We start from the raw sequence: 20,709 nt of genomic DNA, 5'->3' as shown, positions 1-20,709 counted from the left end.
CGCCCAACTATAAAGGCGCACCTTTAAACACTGCATTTGGAAATATTAGGGTAACTGTAACTCTCTTGTAAGCCACCAAAAGTTCTTTTAACAAATTGGACGTGAAGCTGAGGCATTGATGGGCAAAACTAAGATCAATTGGCCTTTTAACCCCAAGTAAGTAATATCTACAGGAACCCATAGCAGTTAAAAAAAAGTGTAGGCTGACATCTGAAGGATTTGCAATTTAAACTAAGAAAATTAGAAAAATTTCTCACTATCACCCAGCTTAAAACCAGGGATACAGACATCTGTAAAGTCAGCATCTTCTTCCTCAATTAATTTCTTTATTGTTCCAGATGTTGTTTGACATATTAGTGCTTTCCTCATATGCTATATTTATCAACAGCTCAAAGAACAGATGTAAAGATAAAATTGACCTATTTGATGCAATATGTGACGGCAAGAACAGCCCAGGACATCATACCAAATCGGCAGTTTGTAAAAACCTTGATGTCAAAGTTTTTGCCGATACGAGGATATAGTTCCATGCCCTGCACAAGAAAAAAAAAATTGTCCACAAACTGTATAAATTGCAACTACATTGATAAGAAAAATTAGGCTGAAAAGCATTGCCAAGTAATTCATTTGTTCATTATAGAAGGATATTAATACATGAGATACAACTTGCATAATAACAACACATAGCTAGAAAAAACTAGCATGAAGAAAGGCACAAACCAAATGGTTGAGCAAAAGGAAGTCCAACAATATCAACAAGAGGTAAGATCTTCATGTGGTTTTAATGGCAATTATTTAAAAGCAAAGAATAACCTATTCCACCTAAGGTTTCCTCTGCCAGGACCTCATATTAGTGAATATACTTCTCCGTGCAAGAAAATTGAACAAGCAGTGTGAGGCAAGTGTTTATTGTATAGCCAGAAATCAAACTTTACTGATAAAAAGAGGAGAATTTCAATTCTGTCAAGATGCTCTTTTCCCAACAACTTAACATGAATGGAGCTTTAGAGATTGAAAAGTTCATGGAACTGCAGAACTAGCTTGAAAAGCTTAAATAGAGACCAGGCAGGAAAGTATTCCAATGCGCCATATTCAAATTGACTTGTGACATCCCAATTCATTGGGTATTCCTTATAATGAAAGCTAGAATGTGGTTGCCGAAATCAAAGACATCATATTCTAAGCCATGTTTAAAGAGTTTTTACATGTATGTGATATTATATAAGATCCCATCATCATAGTAAAAATAATCCTATTGTTGCAACAGAAGTACATGCATATGTGTATTATAGTTGGCAGTGAGACCAAGGATGTGAGAGAATTTTTTTTCCATGACGGTGAATATATGGCAACATTGAATATTGGTGGGCAAGTGTTTTAGATTTCTAAATAAATCATTTCATAAGATTTCACATAATGGAAAAAATACTTGAAGGTTTTTTGTGATTCAGTTGGTTCCACAAGTAGATATGGTTAGAAAATATCCTCTGAACTCTTAAGTCAACATATCTTGGATCACGAACAAACACATATAGAGTAGGCAATGAAACATTTGAAAATAAAATACTAATGAAGTCACAAATAAGGTTATTCATTTGTACCAAACATAAATATTTAACTAATTTTTTTAAGGAAATTGCATTTTCCAATGCAATTTGATCTCATGGTACTCCTTTTACGACTAAAACCCTCAACACCAAAACATGTTATAGCACAATTCCCCATGGAAATATCTAGAGCATTAACTACTAGTCTTGGGTAGTTCTGCTCCCTGGTGTTGGCTAATGATTGAGACTTAACTATTCAGCAAAACAAATCACAGAGTGATTTTCCTGTTTAAGTCTGTGATCAAGAGCATATATTACTTTCTATACTAAAAAAGAAAATGAATGAGGCTGCATTGAATTTATGACATTTGACTTTAGCAAATAGACGTGCTTTTTTAATGTTTGTTGAGGATAAACATGCACAGTTAAGAAGCAAAAGAGAATCAATTGGTTAAAGAGACAACCAGAAGAAAGTAAGACTGCTACATATTCTACAAAGTACACTTACATACACAAATATAGTTTAATCTATATGCAGATTGGAGAAATCTCATGTAACCATTAGTACAGAGAATGGAAATGCAAGAATAGAGTGCACCCATGCAAACATAATTGTAATATGTAAAAATAGTGATACATCTGGGAACAAGTAACAGATAAAATCCTTCACTATCAAATATAGCTAATAAAAGTTTAAGCATTGGCACATAACCTGCCATGATTAGGTAACAGTGATTAAAAGTAAGTGCAGGCCGTCTTTGTTTGACTGAAGCTGCATCATCCTAAAGATGATGATGCATGAGCAAATGAAGGTCTTACTGAATGGTTTCAACACTCATCTAATTATCAGAAGAATAAAGTTGACCATATTATCATGTACCTGCTGCAATGGTTTCTCTCCCTGGCCAACTTTAGCACCAGAGGAGTGCACGTCAGGAGCACTAGCTAAACCCAATCTCGACTTATGGAGTAGAACTCTATTTTTCAAATTGTGTATCTATTTATGACCATATCAAAATGAAATATTAATAATTATACTGTCCCAAGTAAAAAAAGGTTATTAGAAAAAATATTTCAAAAGTATTAACCTGTTTGGATCTTCCATCATCCAGCTTTTGCCTTTTAATAGCTTGATTTTCTTGTGCAATTCCAATAGACGTTATATTCTTTGCAGCAACACTACCAGGACACCAGTTATAGATAAAAACATGTCATGGTAATTCATGATAGAATATCTGCAAAATCGAAATCCTTACTTGGTCACATTCTTAGCATTTTTTGAAGGTTGGCCAGAGGACAACTTGCTTTTCTCCTTTAAAACAAATGGTTTTTGAATTGAAACAGTTCTCGTAGCAGTTAAATTCTTTGAACTGCTTAGTGTTGCTACTCCTTTCCTTGCTCTCAAATTAGGAACAAAGGGCAGTAATAACCATAGGAAAAGCTAGATTGAAATTTACAGAAGCTCACTTTCAAGTATAACAAAATGCAGAACACTAAGCTTCCCAGAATAAGTGCTGAATAAATTTCTCCCAGGTGATCATACACGACTGCTGGGTTGAAGATTCCAAACCTTCAAAGATAATTCAAGAAGCACTGGTCATAGTTAAAAGTTAGAAGTATGTTAAAATAAAGATAAATACACATGAATTGCCAACCGATGTCAAAAAATGTGCATACATGTAGAGGAAAATAAGAGATGCAACTAGGTGTCTATAAACCACTCACCTAACTCCCTGCAGAGAAACAAAATCCTACATATGCACAACAATACAAAAAAGTATGAAATTAAACCATTTAATTACATACTTGAGGTATGAGTTAAACATAGGAGATCAACAAATTTAGCAATAACAATGGTAATCATCATGGCGACTTATCATTAATACTAACAAAGATTTCCTTTTTCCCTCCACCCCTTACATCTTCAACTCTAATTAATCCAAATACTTGAGAGTTTATGCACTTTACTAACAATATTCAGTCTTTGTCTGCATGACTTTATGCCTCTGTATATGCTTTGTGAACCTTGATCACAAGATATGACTTTACCATGTGCTATTAAATTTGGAAAAAGTGGCATACTTGTAGCCGTTTAAGTGATATGCTAGTATATAAAATAAAAAAGATTGCCATTACCTTCAAAACTTACAACAAATAGCAATCAAACCAATCTCCATAGCTTGTGTTTTCCAAAAACAGAAATTGGAAACGAGAAAGAAAAAAAACCACAAATTTATGTCGGAAACGAAAATTTGCGGGAGGGAAAGACAGGGAGTTTCACCTCGTCGGATTCCTCCTTCTCCTCCACCTTCTCCTCCTTCTTAGGCTCCTCTGCAGCTGGGGCGCCGCCCGCGCCGCCGCTACCAGGGGCGGCGACCCCGATGGCAGCCACAGAGCCACTTGAGGGCACGGAAGCGAACTTCTCCCGGCCGGCAGCGATGACTTCCGTTATGTCCTTGCCCTTGACTTCCGCGAGGAAGTGGTTGATCCTCTTATCCTCTGCCTCCGCTCCCACTACAAGCAAGAAACAAGGATCACCGAAATGAAACCAAGATAAATATGAGAGGGAAGAGAGTTCGACCTGATTCAAGGATGGATCTGATATCATCGGCGGAGGGGTTGGGGTTGCTGCCGAGGACAGCCAGGAGATAAGCCGCCACAATTTTCATCTTCGCTTCGAGATTTGCAGACGACGATGCTGTTGTTGCAAGGTCTCGGACCTCTCGGTGATGAGTGCGTAGAATGAGGTGGGTCGGATTAATTCCAATTTGTATCTTATCAAAACCCTAGGGTTGGGTCAGCGGAGGGAGGGCAGCGGAATGCAGGAGTAGGGGTGGGAGACGCAGCGGCGGCGGCTAGGGGAAAGTTGGTCTTGGCCTTGGAACCACGGAACGCGCGAGCGGCGGAGTCGTAGGCCAGAGTGGCAGCCTCGGCCGAGTCGAAGGTTCCGAGCCACACCCTGACCTTCTTCCAGGGGTCCCTGATCTCGGTCGCGAACCGCCCCCACGGCCGCTTCCGCACGCCGCGGAACTGCGTCTCCGCTACTGCCGCCGCCGGCTCCACCAGAACTCGGCCTTTCTTCATCTGGCCAACAGATCGACGGAATGAAAAGGAATAAAAGAAGGGGGAAGAGGGAGCGAGAAATGGGATCAAAGGAAGAGGAGTGCTAATTTCGCCATGTCGAATTGTTCAAAATTGGGGAGATAAATTGGCTGGTTGCTTCATCCAAGGCGAGGAGAAACCTAAAAGAAAGGGCGCTAAGAAAGTCCGCCAGAATTTTGGTTCATAGACACCGGTTTTAAAAACTGCGGTTAAAATCGGTGTCTATTAATGAAAAAAAGGCGCTCATAGACATCGGCTAAAAAAACTGATGTCTATGAGCGAAAATCTGCGCTCATAGACACCGGTTTTTGGAAAAACCGGTGTAAAATACTCAAAGACATCGGTTTTTGCTTAAAACTGTTGTTGTTCCACTGATGTCTATGAGCGATTTTGTTGTAGTGGAAGCTGGAATTTTCAATTCGATGATGCGATCAAAACTTTGGTTTCATTAAGAATGAAGATGAACCTTGTGTCTACAAGAAGGTTAGTGGGAGCACAGTCATCTTTCTCATATTATATGTAGATGACATACTACTCATTGGAAATGATATCCCTACTCTTCAGTCAGTGAAGACTTGGCTTGGGAATTATTTTTCAATGAAAGACTTAGGTGAAGCAGCCTATATTTTAGGCCTTAAGATTTATAGAGATAGATCTAAAAGATTGCTTGGCCTAAGTCAGAGTACATACATTGACAAGGTGCTTAAACGTTTTGCCATGGAAAATTCCAAGAAGGGATTTTTGCCTATATCACATGGTGTGAGTCTTTCAAAGACTCAATGCCCCTCTTTTAAGCTAGAAAGGGATCGCATGGATCATATTCCTTATGCATCTGCTATAGGGTCTATCATGTACGCTATGCTTTGTGCTCTCCCAGATGTCTCATATGCTTTAAGCATGACGAGCAGATACTAGTCAGATCCATGTGAAGGTCACTAGACAGCAGTCAAAAATATTCTTAAGTACTTGAGAAGGACTCTAGATTATTTCATGATCTTTGGAGGTGATGAAGAGCTTGTTGTAAAGGGTTACACTGATGCTAGCTTCCAAATAGATAAGGATGATTATAGATCGCAGTCAGGGTATGTGTTTTGCTTAAATGGTGGTGCTGTGAGCTGGAAGAGTTTAAAGTAGAACACAGTCGTTGATTCTACAACAGAAGCCGAGTATATTGCTGCTTCAGCTGTAGCAAAGGAGGCTGTTTGGATCAGGAAGTTCATTGCAGAGCTTGATGTTGTTCCTAGTATAACGAGTCTAATAGACCTTTATTGTGATAACAATAGGGCTATTGCACAGGCTAAGGAACCTCGTTCTCATCAGAGATCCAAACACATACTACGACGATTCCATCTCATTCGAGAGATTATCGATAGAGGAGATGTGAAGATATGCAGAGTATCGACCGATGCTAACATTGCAGATCCTTTGACCAAGGCTTTTGTTAGTTAGAGCCCTAGAGCCAATCATTTGATGATTTTTGTATGGACTCATTGTATCATATTCTTCTATATATAAATAAAGGCATTTGTTTTGGTTATTATACTTACTTGTATTGGTGCCAAATAACTAAGTATAATAGCGTCCTTGAGTAGAAGGTTTTTACCTATATCAATCAATTGGTTGAATCGATAGTGAGATGATATAGGGAACACTACTCTTAATCATTCCTAGTCAAGTATTAACATTCAGGGACAATGCTAATGCGACGAGACTAGCATGTAGGTCAACTCGATGACTTGATCTCACAAGTCATGGATATAGAGATATCAAGTTGACACATGGGTATGCATTGGAGAATGTATACTGAATGACCCACCATGAGAAAGTATCATGGATCATTATATGAGTGTCATATACTTTCTCATGTGGCTATTAGTATGACTACTAGTCCTTTGACCTGAAGTCACCATGGTTCCCTACATAAAGAGTTACGTACTTTGGCTTCGTCAAACGTCACTCGCAACTGGGTGGACTATAAAAGTGATTACTGGGTATGTAACAAATTATGCGGAGGGATGTGAGTGATGTAGATGGGATCTATCCCTCCTATATGACGGGAGAGACATCAATATTCTTGATAGAGTGAGACCACTAAGTGCATGGCCATGCCCAAATGAGTCAATATGAGATATTGAGCTCATTTGATTAAGTGAGTCTACTTGGGATTCAAGCTTTAGATTGATTAGAGGATGACACGGTCTATGCCTCACATTGATCAATCTAGATGTCAAGAATAGAAGGGCACTTGTCATATATTGTGAAGAGTCACAATTAGTAGTCACAAGGTGATGTTGGATCTCAACATTCTTATAACTTGGGTAGTAATGATGTGTTGCTAGATACCGCTCATTACTTATGATTCTAAATGGATTTAGGAGCATTGCCAACGTTATAAGAACCTATAGGGTCACACACAAAGGGCAATTCGATGGAGATTATGTTCATTTGATGAACCTAAAGGATTAGGTCCATGTGATGAACCAAATTGGATTAAGAGTAATTCAAATTGAGCTAATTGAGTTGGACTCAATTTGGTTCATGTGTTAAGTGAGTCTAATTTGGATTTAGACTCATTTAATTAATCTAATTCAATGAATAGAGATTCATTAAATTAAATTGACTTGAACCAATGGTTAGATTAGATCAACCAAGGGAGAGATGTGGTCAAGTTTGATTTGACTTGAGAGGAAGATGAAGGGTCAAGTTTGACTTGACCATTTGCCACCTCATTGGTGAGTTGACATTAAGTGGCTAATGGTGATGTGCCACATCATCAAGGCTAGCACATGTGTGTGCCACCTCATGAGGGAGATCAAGAGTTTTTGACTCTTGAAATTTCATGGAGTATATAACCCCTCATGAAAAGTGGCCGACCACTTTTAGTGCTTGTGGAGTTTCAATTTTGTTTTGTAACTCCATCTTCTTCCTCCTCTCAAGCTCTCATCGTCTCCCTCTCCTCCACCTCCTTGGCCGAAACTTCTAAGGGTGCTAGCACACCTTTTAGTTGTTTTCCCCATCTCTTGCTTGTGTGGATACACATAGAGGAGTGTCTATTTTGATACTCTAGAGATCCGGCGAACTTTGGACGAGCGGGATACGCGAAGGGCTTCGCATCAAGGGTAAATTTCTTTTCTTCCTTGTAGATCTAGTGTAGATCTAGGTTAGAAACTCGTACATGAAGTTTTTTGAAATTTTATAAACTTTGCACGGATCCGTGGCATGAGTTTCGGGGTTTCCGCAACGCAAAAAGCGGTTTTTGCGGCCTGAAAAACCCAACAGCTTCGGCACAGAGAAAGCATGATGGTCACACTAGGTCCATGGGTATTCGATATCTTAGTGATTGACACTAGTGCTAGTGGGAGATTGTTAGTATTAGCTCTAGTACCAATTATGAGATGATTGTAAAGGGCACATTATTGTATCATATATCATTATTAATAAAAGGTAAAGTTGGTTATTATATTTATTTCAGTTCAGTGCCAATTGAATAGGTATAATAATGTCCTTGAATAGTAGGTTCTTATCTATAATATATCAATTGGTTGAATTGATAGTGAGATATTATAGAGAACACTACTCTTAACTATTCCTAGTCAAACATTAATATACAAAGGACAATATTAATGCGTTGAGACTAGCATGTAGGTCAACGGATGACTTGATCTCACAAGTCATGGATATGAGATATCAGGTTGACACATGGGTATATATTAGAGAATATATATTGAATGACCCGCCATGAGAATGTTTCATGGATCGTTATATGAGTGTCATAAACATTTTCATGTGACTATTGGTATGAATAATCCTTTGACCTGAAGTCACTATGGTTCCCTACATAAGGAGTTTTGTACTTTGGTATCGACAAACGTCGCCTGTAACAAGGTGGACAATAAAGTCGATCACTAGGTATGCAATGAATTATACGGAGGGATGTGAGTGATGTAGATGGGGTCTATCCCTTCCATATGACGGAAGCGATATCTGTGGGCCCCTTGATTAGTAGGACACAAGAAAGCATGACCATGCGTAAATGAGTCAATATGAGATATTGAACTTATTTTATTGAGTGTGTCTACTTAGAGATCAAGAAACACAAAGGTTGATCAGAGGATGATACAGTCTTTGCCTCATTGATAAACCTAGATATCAAGGATAGAGGGACCAAGTCATACAAGATAATAGCCACGGACAGATTAGGTCGGATCTTGACCTTTTCATCACTTGGGTAGCAATGATGCCTTGCTAGATGCCACTCATTGCTTCTGTATCTAAATAGTTTTAGATACATTGTCAATGTTACGAGAGCCTATTGGGTCACACACAAAGAACATGTTGACTTGGAGATGGATTATGGGGTTAAGTTTAATCCAAATTATACACATTGAGTTAGACTCGAATGAATTCGGATTAGACTTATTGAGTAATGGGTTAGACTCATTGGTTTATTGGGTTAATGGCTTATTGGGTTAATGGTTAATCCAATATTCTAAATCCAACCCATTAAGATTAATGAATATTAATAGAGATTAATATATCATTAATCAAAAGGAAGATCAAGAGATAAAAGTATTTCGTATTCATTGGATAAATACAAAAGTCATTTGTAAAAGTAACCTTTAGGTGAAGTAACCTTTTTGGTAAAGTAATAATTTAGGTGAAGTAACCTTTTTGGTAAAGTAACCTTTTTGGTGAAGTAACCTATTTGATAAAGTAACCCTTTTGTGAAGTCACCTTATATAGATGAAGTGACCTTTTGGGTGAGTGTGCTCTTCTTGGTTTTGCTCTTCTTCCTTTTCTTCTCTTGCCCAAAAACAACCTTGTAGAGTTGCTAGCACAACGAATGTTATTTCTTCTCCAAGTTGTGAGTTTGTGAGACAAACGGAGAACGTGTTCGTGTGGATATCGTAGAGGCGCAGACATACTGATCGCACTGAGATCCGCATTTAAAGAAACGTTTCTATCGGAATTGTGAAGGGCACGCAGCAAAGGTAAAACTTTCTCATGTAGAAGAATTAGTACTTAGTATATGGTTTCCTTTCGCATGGATCTTCAGGAAAAGAACTAGATGTTTTCCACTGCGCTTTCACGTGTTTAGTGCCCTAGTTCCTAACAAAATAACCCAAATTAGGGCACAGGATGAGTAGAGAGAGAGAAAGGTTTGAAGTGAGAGGAGACTTAGGTCAACAGCGGTTTAAGTGGAATTTCAAAGTCCCCAATCGATCACCCGATCGATTGAGAGCAAGTGAATCGATTGATACTTGCTGAATCGATTCAGTGATCGATTCAGCGACACTCTTTGGGTGAGGCGCGAGCTTCCCAATCGATTGACCAATCAATTGAGATTTCTGATAATGCTACAATTATGATTATTTTCATAGCCGAGTGTCGTAAATGCACCAATAATTATATACTAATCAAAAAATCATGAAATATTGGGTAGACACTACATATGTCTTCTATGATCAGGGAAAAATAGTGTCGACGAAAATGATCCTTGTGTCCGAAGATTGACACGTAATTGGAAATCATCTAAAACTTCAATAATTTTTTTTGTAAGTTCGTATATAACGACGCAATAGTAACTCTTATCCAAACACAACCTTCAATATGATTTTTCAAAAATGAGTTTGATATGTATTTCAAAATAGAAATTTTCAATCATAATCTTTGGGCTAAATGCACATGATTTGTACACTTACTTTCCCTATGATTGGACAAATGAATGTTTCATATGAAATCCACCTTTCTTGACCAAAATAATGCATCATAATAAGCATTATGACCAAGAGAAATGCCCCTAACCTCTCACCCCCATCTAAACATTATCAAGAGAACAATCCTATGTTTTTGTGAGAGACAAAATTAAGGTTAAGAGAACTTCAAGAACTTTACCTATGAAGTGATCATGGAGGATGTGATTTAATCAATACAACACATTCCAAATTCCCTTCTAAAAAACTAAATTCAACTTCAGGAAGAGGTTTAGTGAAGATATCGGCTAAGTTTGATTTTGACTCAATATAATTTAGAACAATGTCACCTCGAGTTACATGATCACGGATAAAATGATGTTTAACCTCTATGCGTTTTGTTCTTGAATGATGGACGAGATTTTTGGTCAAGTTTATTGTACTCACATTATCACAAAGAACTTGAACATTGTTATAGGTAAGTTTATAATCCTCTAGAGTATGGGTCATCCACAATAATTGTGATACACACTCTCCCATGGTAATATATTCCGCTTCGATTGTGAAGAGAGCTACACAATATTGTTTTCTACTTGACCAACTTACTAGAGAGGATCCTAGAAATTGACAAGCACCACTAGTGCTTTTATGATCCAATTTGCATCCGACATAATCGGAATCGATATATCCCACTAGGTCAAAAGTTTCGATTCAAAGATACCAAAGGCCGACATTTTGAGTTCCCTTGAGATATCGGAGAATTCACTTAACGGCACTCAAATGGGACTCCTTGGCACAAGATTGATACCTTGCATATATACCCACGGTAAAAAGTATATTGGGTCTACTAGCCGTGAGATAAAGAAGACTTCCTATAGCACTATGATACACCTTAGAGTCAACCTCTTTCTCCTCAAGATCTTTATCTAATTTAGTACTAGTGGCCATGGGAGTAGATATATCTTTTGCATTTTCTATTCCAAATTTCTTAAATAGCTCTTTGGCATATTTAGATTGATGAATGTAAATTCCCTCTTTGGTTTGCTTAATTTGTAAACCTAGGAAAAATGTCAACTTGCCAACCAAAATCATTTCAAACTCACTCTCCATGTGATTAATGAACTCATTTAAAAAATCTTTATTTGTGGAACCATAAATAATGTCATCTACATATACTTGGGCCACAAACATATCATTACCACTATTTTCAATAATAATGTGGGATTAATTTTCTCTCTATGAAACCCTTTTGATACTAGAAATGTTGACAATCGTTCATACCAAGCCCAGGGAGCTTGTTTTAGCCCATATAAGGCCTTTTTATGTTTATATACATGATTTGGAGACTCTAAATTTTCAAACTCCGGCGGTTGCTCAACATACACCTCTTCTTTTATAACACCATTTTAAAATACTGATTTTACATCCATTTGGTACAACTTGAATCCCTTGTGGGCGGTAAAGGCCAACATCATTCTAATGGACTCCAATCTTGCTACGGGTGCATAAATTTCATCATAATCTAACACTTCTACTTGATTGAAACCCCTAGCAACTAATCTAGCTTTGTTTCTCACAACCATCCCCTTATCATCAAGTTTGTTTATAAAGACCCATTTTGTATCAATAATTGATTTGTTGGTAGACCTAGGAACTAAATCCCAAACTTGACTTCTCTCAAATCGAGATAGTTCATGTTACATTGCTAAAACCAATCCAGATCAAACAAAGCATCATCAATGGTTTTTGGCTCTATTTGAGAGATTAAGGCTACTTGACTTCCTTCATTTCTAAAGTAAGATCGAGTTCTCACTCCTTGAGTGATGTCTCCTACTACTTGATCTAAGAGATGATTTACATGAATCATAGTAGGTCTTGATTCTTGATTTGTTACAATTTTGAGTTCAAGTGGCAAAGTTTCAATTTTCTCACCATCACTCTCTTGGATTTCTCCCCCTTGATCATTTTCTTCGTTTAGTGTTAATTTCTCTAACTCAAATTGTAATTCTTCATCGTTTGTTCTTATAGGGTTCAAAGAAGGATTTTCTTCAAATACAACATTTAATGATTCTTCAATTACTTTAGATCTTTTGTTGTAAATTCGATACGCCTTGCTATGACTTGAGTAACCTGCAAGAATGCCCTCATCCGCCTTAGCGAAGAACTTTCCCAAATGATCTTTGGTGTTTAGAATATAAACCTTACATCTAAATACTCTAAGATGCTTAATTGTAGGTGGTTTACCAAACCACAACTCATGAGGTGCTTTTCCTAGAAACCTATGTATTAAAGTTTGATTTTATACATAACAAGCCGTATTAATTGCTTCAACCCATAGGAAACTATGAAGTGAATATTCATTTAACATGCTCCTAGCGGCCTCTTGCAAAACCCTATTTTTCCTCTCAACAACTCCATTTTGTTGAGGAGTCTTAGGGGTGGAAAATTCGTTTATAACCTTGTTCCATACAAAAACTTGTGAATCTATCATTTTCAAATTCACCTCCATGATCACTTCTTATTTTGTTTATCTTATGATTCTTTTCATTTTCTACCCTTTTACAAAAAGCAATCAAGGTATCTAGAGTTTGATGCTTATGTTTCAAGAAGAACACTCATGTATATCTAGTATAATCATCCACAATCACAAAGCAATACCTACTACCATTTAAAGAAATATATCTACTACTATCAAACAAATCCATGTGAATGAGCTCCAAAGCATTTGAGGTACTTACAACATTTTTACTTTTATAGGTAGCTTTGGTTTGCTTACCCATTTGGCATGCATCACACATTTTGTCTTTTTGAAACTTCAACTTTGGCAATCCTTGCATCAACTCTTTCTTCAAAAGTCTTTTGTTATTCCTCATGTTGGTGTGAGCAAGTCTCCGGTGCCAAAGCCAAGTCTCCTCTTCTTTAGACATGAGGCACTTAGAAAATACATTAGTAGCACCAAATAACTCAACTTGATAAATATTTTCTCTTCTATGGCCTATGAGGATAATGGTGTTTAGTTCACTATGCCTGATTAGGCATTGAGATGAGTTAAACTCAACTCCATAACCTGAATCATATAGTTGACTAACACTTAAAATATTAAAGACCATGCCTTTCACTAATAACACATTTTTTATCACAGATTTTTCAGAAATTCTAATATCTCTTATTCCCATAACTTTTAATTCACCACTATTACCAAAAGAAATGATACCTTTACTTTTATATCTTAATGATGAGAATTTTGAAGAGTCTCCCGTCATGTGCCTAAAGCATCCACTATCTACGAACCATATGGTCGGATGCTCCCCCTCGGCACATGTCTGTTTAAACACGATAAACCAAATATTTTGGTACCCAAACTTTGGGTCCAATAGCATTAACAACAAATTGCTTGGGTACCCAAGCTTGAACAACCTTAACCCTTGAAGCATGATTTCTACTAATTAGAGACATGAATTTGATTTCCTTGTGTTGTGATTTAAACCCTAATCCCGCTTTGTTGTACATACCCTTTTGAGCTCCTAGAATCATGTCCAAATATTTAGAATTTGAAGTAAACTTTTCTAAAACACCTCTAAGATCATCAACTTGTAATTTCAAAGATGCATTTTCCTTTTTAAGATCATCAAATTCATTCATGTCATTTTCATGAGGCATGCAAGTTTCACATGACACAATTTCATTCTTAAGTGATTTCAAATCATTTTGCAACTTTTTAACCTTGCCTTTTGATTTAGCTAGTGCATTAGTTAAGCATGCAATGGTGGCATACATCTTATCAAGCTTGGGAGAAAATTACCTCATCATCACTAGATGATAACTCACTTGAAGATTCTACATCCTCCCCATGACTATCTTCATCTTCACTATCTTCTACATGGCTTAAGGCCATGAGTGTCATGTGCTTTTAGCTCTTCCTTTCATCTTCTTCTGATGAGCTTGAGGATGAGTCATCCCATGTGGCTTTCAAGGCCTTTTTCTTTTTCTTAATCTTTTCTTCTTGCTTCTTCAATTTTGGACACTCCGTTTTGTAGTGCCCATTTTTCTTGCATTCATAGCAAATTATATCAGTCTTAGTCTTTGAATCCACAAGAGATTTACCTTTTCTCTTGTCATCATTGAAGATCTTCTTGATATCCTTCTTGTCAAACTTCCTTGAATGTCTCATCATTCTTCGAACAAAATTTTCCATTTCACTTGATGATAGCTCTTCATCAATATCACTATCACTGTGTTGCTCAGATTTTGAAGATGACTCCTTCTCCTTCTTCTTTTCCTTGTGCTTCTTTTTACTCTTTTCACCTGCAACCAAGACTATACCTTTCTCTTTGTGGCTTGTGTTAGCTTGCTCATGCAATTCAAGTTCACAAAATAATTCATCTAATTTTACTATTGACAAATCCCTTGAAACCTTATAGGCATCCACCATGGATGACCATAATGAATTTCTTGGGAAGGATTTTAGAGCATACCTTATGAGATCCCGATTGGCCACGTGAACTTCAAATATAGATGTTTCCGTCGAAACATCTCTAGAATTATGCGAAGATGATGTACGTGATTCTCCTCGGATCAGAAATAGATCACAACATCATCAACAAAGACAACAGAAACTGATCCAAACAACCTAGGAATACCAAAATCATCAAGTCCATGAAAACATCTAGGGCTCTGTAAGCTTAAATGGAAAAACAAAGAACTCATAATGCTCATACACAGGCATACTCAACTATAAGATTTCCTACAACAAGTCTGAATTTGATCACTAACTACAAATCACCAAAGAATAAATTATCGAATGTGAGAGCAACGCTCCATCACAAGAAATACCACCTATGTGGGAGCAACGCTCTACCACCAGTAATGCAAACCTATATGGGGGCAGCACTCCACTATAAGCAATCCTCAATATGTGAGAGCAACACTCCACCACAAAAAATCAGTAATCTGTATCTACATCTATATATGGGAATAATGCTCTACTACACGTAATCTATAATATGTGGGAGCAACGATCCACCACAACAATCCATAATATGTGGGACCAACGCTCTACCACAATAATCCATAATATGTGGGAGCAATGATCCACCACAAACAATCCATAAGTGATTAAGACATCTAAGTATCTAGTTAGAGAATGCACGAGATCGCTCTACCACAGGTTACTATGAGCAGCTAAGGGTATAACAACCTAGTAAACATATCAAATCTATTGTCAACTCTCTCAACATCATAGTGGGTCACTCACTAGTAGGAGAATTAGTTGACAAGGTATACAACCAAAGGCATAATGGTAGACACTCAACATAGGTAGAATCATCATGATAATACCAATAATACACCTGACTCATGTGCACACATAACATAGGTATGGTTAGCATGATACCTCCAACAATACATACCGAGCACATGTGCATATATCAGCATGGATATAATCGACAATACTCCTCTAATCATACTCACCTAACATATATATGTTGGATCGAGACGCGCTAGAGGGGGGGTGAATAGCGCTCGTGGCTATTTTGATCGTATCGGAATCGTAAAACTATCAAAGTAAATATACGCAGCGGAAATAACGAATGCAATCATAGAGGGACACAAGAAGTTTTACTTCGTTCGGAGCCTAAGGCGACTCCTACTCGAAGGCCCGCGATCCTTGATCGCTTTCCGTGGGCAACAACTATAAGCTCGTAAAATGTACAATAAGATATTACAATTGAAAGAACTAAAACAAATTATACCGACAACAATAAAGTAGCAGAATCTGAAGCTCCGGGTTGTCGGGGACTTGTAACAGCACTTCTGGGTGTTTCTAGAGCAGCTTGTAGCGTAAGGATTGCTTGGAGTTCGTTATACTAGTGCTGCTGCTCGAGACCCCTTATAAAGGGTGTTCAAGGCGCCTTGAAGCCTTTCAAGGCGCCTTAAACAGGCCTGTTAGGACCAAAAGTAGCTAGAGGGGGGGTGAATAGCTCGTCGCGTTCGCTCGGTGCTCTTCGTTGCTTGTTTCTTCTTGGATGTGCAGCGGAAAATACAGAAACAAACACACACACGCTAACACTAGGATTTTACTTGGTATCCACCTCACAAGAGGTGACTAATCCAAGGATCCACACCAACGCACACACCCTCCACTATGAATAACACTCCTTTATGGTAACTACTAAAGGCGGAGAAGCCCTACAACACTCTCAATACAAGAAGAAGAAAGGGAAATACAAGTTAAGCAAAAGCTTACAAGATGTGCCGTAAAAACCCTAACCCTAACTTCTTCCTCTTGCAATAGATCCGCCTCTTGACTTGGAAAGCCTCCAAGAACCTTCAAGAACTGGCGATCACGTGCTTGTAGAGAGCTGTGGAGGAGCTGGAATGAATCTGAGAAGAGCTCGTAAAGAGATGCCGAAGACCACGCTCGCCTGCGGCTTTAAACCCGACGCAACGGTCGGATCCCGATCGATTCGAATGTTCCGAATCGATCGGGGGCTGGATCGATCCACGGATCGATCCGAGCATTCGCTCGAGAAGCGCTGGATCGATCCACGGATCGATCCGGCGCTTATCGCGCGAAGCAGCCGCGTCGTCATCGATCGAGCTCCTGATCGATCCACGGATCGATCCGAGCTTTTGAGAAGAATCTGGATCGATCCACGATCGATCCACGGCTGGATCGATCCACGGATCGATCCGGCGCAATTTTGCCCAAAACCAAGTTCCAAACCTCCCTAACCAACATCCGGTCAACCTTGACCTGTTGGTACATCATGCCTCGCATCTGGTCACTCCCTTGACCTGCCAGGACTCCCCACCAAGTGTCCGGTCAATCCCTTTGACCCACTTGGACTTTTACTCGTCGTGCCAAGTATCCGGTCACTCCATTGACCTACTTGGACTTCCACCAGATGTCTGGTCAACCTTGAGCCATCTGGTCTTCCTTCCTTGCCAAGTATCCAGTCAATCCTTTGACCTACTTGGACTTCCCAGCACCAGATGTCCGATCATCCTTGATCCATCTGGATTTTCCCTTGCCTGGCTTCACTCACCAGGGCTTTCACCTAGCTTTACCCACTAGGGTTTTCCATCTTCCTAGCTTCACTCACTAGGACTTTTACCTGGCTTCACTCACCAGGGTTTCCATCTGCCTAGCTTCACTCACTAGGACTTTCATCTGCCTGGCTTCACTCACCAGGACTTTTCTTCTGCCTGGCTTCACTCACCAGGACTTTCATCTGCCTGGCTTCACTCACCAGGACTTTTCTTCTGCCTGGCTTCACTCACCAGGACTTTCACCTGGCTTCACTCACCAGGGTTTCCATCTGCCTAGCTTCACTCACTAGGACTTTCATCTGCCTAGCTTCACTCACCAGGACTTTCATCTGCCTGGCTTCACTCACCAGGACTTTTCTTCTGCCTGGCTTCACTCACCAGGACTTTTCTTCTGCCTGGCTTCACTCACCAGGACTTTCATTTTGCCTAACATCCCAGTTAGGACTTCCCAGTCAAGTATCCAGTCAACCTTGACCTACTTGACTCTTCTTCAATCAATATCTTATTGTCAAACATCTAAACCCAAACCAAGACTCAGCTTGGTTACCCAGGTCAACCTTGACCTGAGGGATATTGCACCAACAATCTCCCCCTTTTTGATGTTTGACAATACCACAATAACACTTACAATCCCATATGTAAGTTAGGCTAATCCCATAGCCTCCTTCTTCATACCACTAGGTAATGAAAGCATAAATTAAGCTCTTCATTCTCCCCCTAAGAGGGCAAACTCCCTCTAGGTAATGAAAGCCTAACTTACTCCCTTTCATGAGTCCTTTCATTCTCCCCCTATGACCTTCCCATAGGTAATGAAGGACTAAACTTAACCATACATTCTCCCCCTATTGACACACATCAACCCATCGTTGGACACACATCAACCCATGCTCCAATTCTGGGCACACTTCAACAAATCCATTTGTTGAAGACTCTCCCCCTGAAGAGTTGCTCATCGTTGTTCACAACATCACTCGTTGTGATCAACACGATAATGAAGGTCCCATACCCTTCATTTATCCTTAACTTCTCCCTCAATGTTGACAAATACCCAACCTTGAGCATTTTCAACCACTTGAGTGTCCACTTGAAATAATGAGGATATCCACTCCCCATTTTTCCCATTTCAAGTTTAAATGCTCAACCTTGAGCAAGTTCACAACAGAAGGTTAACCACCTTCCAAGGTTCATGAAAAATAATTTTCATGTCTTTAAAGAGTCCCTCCCCCTAAAGACATGGTGGTAACTTCTGTCATTGCACCAACAATGACTTGGAATCCCTAAACCATTAGGAAACCCAAATGTGGAAGTTTTGAGGTTCAAATATTCAAAATTTGAAACAATCTCAACCTAAACTTCTACTTAGTCTTCGTTAACCAATCCATCCTTGTTTTCAACATGAAAACACCCTTTGTATGTATACAAATGTATTTAAGGGGTTTGGAATGGTTACCTAGACTCAAAGAGGTTCAAAGATGCTGAAATCAGGCCTTCCCAGCCAAAATCAGCAACTTGGATCGATTGGAGTTGGGTTCCAATCGATTGAACCTTTTTGAATCGATCCACGGATCGATTCAGACTCCCTGGATCGATCAGCTGATCGATCCAGCGAGCTTCTGCTCGCGGGAATTGCCGTTTGAATCGATCCATGGATCGATTCATGGAACTCCAATCGATCCATGGATCGATCGGAGCTCTGATAGTTGCTGAAATTCCATTTCAGTCAACTTCAGAAACCCCTAGAAAATTCTACAAAAATCCAAAAATTATGAAATTTCGTGTAGATATTATTTAGGGCATACTTAATCATGGAAAAATAGCTTTCTATGAAAATACATCATATTTTCAAAGATTGACACAAACTTGAAAGCTTGCAAAAACTTTAGTGTTTTTCTTCAAGTTTGTGTCTAACTATTCAATGGTGATTACTATCAAAAGATAGCCTTCACCAAGGTTTTCCAAAACATTTAAAAACATTTTCAAAACCAATATCCCATCATGTTCCTTGGGCATAATGCACATGGCTTGTACATTAGCTTTCCCAATGATGGGAAAACACATAACTATGTGTTTTGATGAACTTAAAACTCAAAAGAATGCACTAAATCAACATCTTGAGTTTTGTTCATCATCCTAACATCTCACTTGTATATAATATGCACTAAAACACATATAAGTCACCTTATAGGTCTTTGTGAGATGTAAGATTTTGGTTTTGCCCTATTCTAGGGATCATGCATATCTATCTAGGCATTTTGAGAGGTAGACATCCACAAAGGATGTTACTTGTTGATTTACTTGTTAAACAAATGTCACTTGTTTATTCCACCTGTTTTAAACAAATGCCACTTGTTTAACTAATGCCATATGTCCTTAAGAAATAAACATAATGCATGATAATGTTATGGCATACATCAAAATAAAATAGCTTTCAAAAGAAAGATTCCTATAACCACATGATGTATGTATGGCATGACATGGTATTTTTGTATTTTTCATGATAAGTCATGAATGCAAAATACAAATAAGATTAAATATGATGTCATGGCATATTATGAGCAAACAATCATGGCAAGGTTTAGCATAAATAAAATATACCTAGATTACCTATCTAAGTATCGTTAATCTTAGCTAATCCTAAGACTTAAACCCTAGCTTGCCCAAAGTGCTTCAAGAAAAATGCCAAAGCCTAAGTTTGCATTTCTTATTCCCTTGATTAATTTATGCCAATTAAAATGAACATGTCCTCAAATGTTGGCATATTCCATTTTTCCTCAAGAGCAGCACTTTTAAATTTAAGGCCCGGATTGCCTTAAATTGCCTAAGAGCATACCAAAAACCCAACTTGATAGTTCTTATTAATTTTCAATATGTGCCATTTAAGATTAAAATCAAATCTTCCACCTTTAGGCACATTTTACTCTTTCAAGGAGTAAATAATAGGTCCATTTCATTTTCAAAGGTTAACTAAACCTTGAAAATGCTCCTTGAGTGTCAATTTCCTCAAAGTTGGGTTAACTACCCTTCTAATCGGAGTTGACACTCTCTAACCCATCTATGGGGTAGAGAAGATGCTCCTAGGAACCCAACACCTATTGGTGCTCCTTGGATGCTCTAGGTACTCACTAGGGATAACTTCCCTAGATACCTTCCTAGTGACCTTGTTGGGCTTCTTAGAAGCCTTGGTCACATTTTCTAGGTCAACTCTAGGGATAACCTCCCTTGTGACCTTGTTTGTGACTTTCTTAGACTTCTTAGAAGTCTTAGTCACATTTATTGCAAAAATACTCTTAGGGATGACTTCCCTAGTATTTTTGGCT

The 20,709-nt window shown here is 38.5% G+C and overlaps 2 protein-coding genes and 1 long non-coding RNA gene across 3 annotated transcripts; all 3 read right to left on the bottom strand.

Annotated features, from left to right (window-relative positions):
- Nucleotides 1-2,487: 2,487 nt before the first annotated feature.
- On the bottom strand, nt 2,488-2,834 carry LOC122009421. The gene is made up of 3 exons (XR_006119561.1): nt 2,804-2,834; nt 2,636-2,726; nt 2,488-2,544 (listed from the first exon to the last, which is right to left on the bottom strand). It is a non-coding gene; the product is annotated as an uncharacterized LOC122009421 (long non-coding RNA).
- Nucleotides 2,835-3,780: 946 nt separating this feature from the next.
- Nucleotides 3,781-4,258, bottom strand: LOC122001986 (60S acidic ribosomal protein P2B-like). Its single transcript, XM_042557002.1, has 2 exons — nt 4,129-4,258; nt 3,781-4,061 (listed from the first exon to the last, which is right to left on the bottom strand). Exons 1-2 carry the CDS (start codon nt 4,214-4,216, stop codon nt 3,781-3,783), a joined length of 369 nt encoding a protein of 122 aa, XP_042412936.1. The 5' UTR covers nt 4,217-4,258.
- A 67-nt stretch (nt 4,259-4,325) lies between these two features.
- Nucleotides 4,326-4,767, bottom strand: LOC122001981 (ethylene-responsive transcription factor 3-like). The gene has a single exon (XM_042556986.1). The coding sequence runs from the start codon at nt 4,629-4,631 to the stop codon at nt 4,326-4,328; it is 306 nt and encodes a 101-aa protein (XP_042412920.1). The 5' UTR covers nt 4,632-4,767.
- Between the last annotated feature and the right edge of the window lie 15,942 nt (nt 4,768-20,709).

The sequence above is a fragment of the Zingiber officinale genome, chromosome 1A (genome assembly GCF_018446385.1).
Source record: "Zingiber officinale cultivar Zhangliang chromosome 1A, Zo_v1.1, whole genome shotgun sequence".
Taxonomy (NCBI): Eukaryota; Viridiplantae; Streptophyta; class Magnoliopsida; order Zingiberales; family Zingiberaceae; genus Zingiber; species Zingiber officinale.
This window is presented reverse-complemented; position numbering and strand designations above follow the sequence as displayed.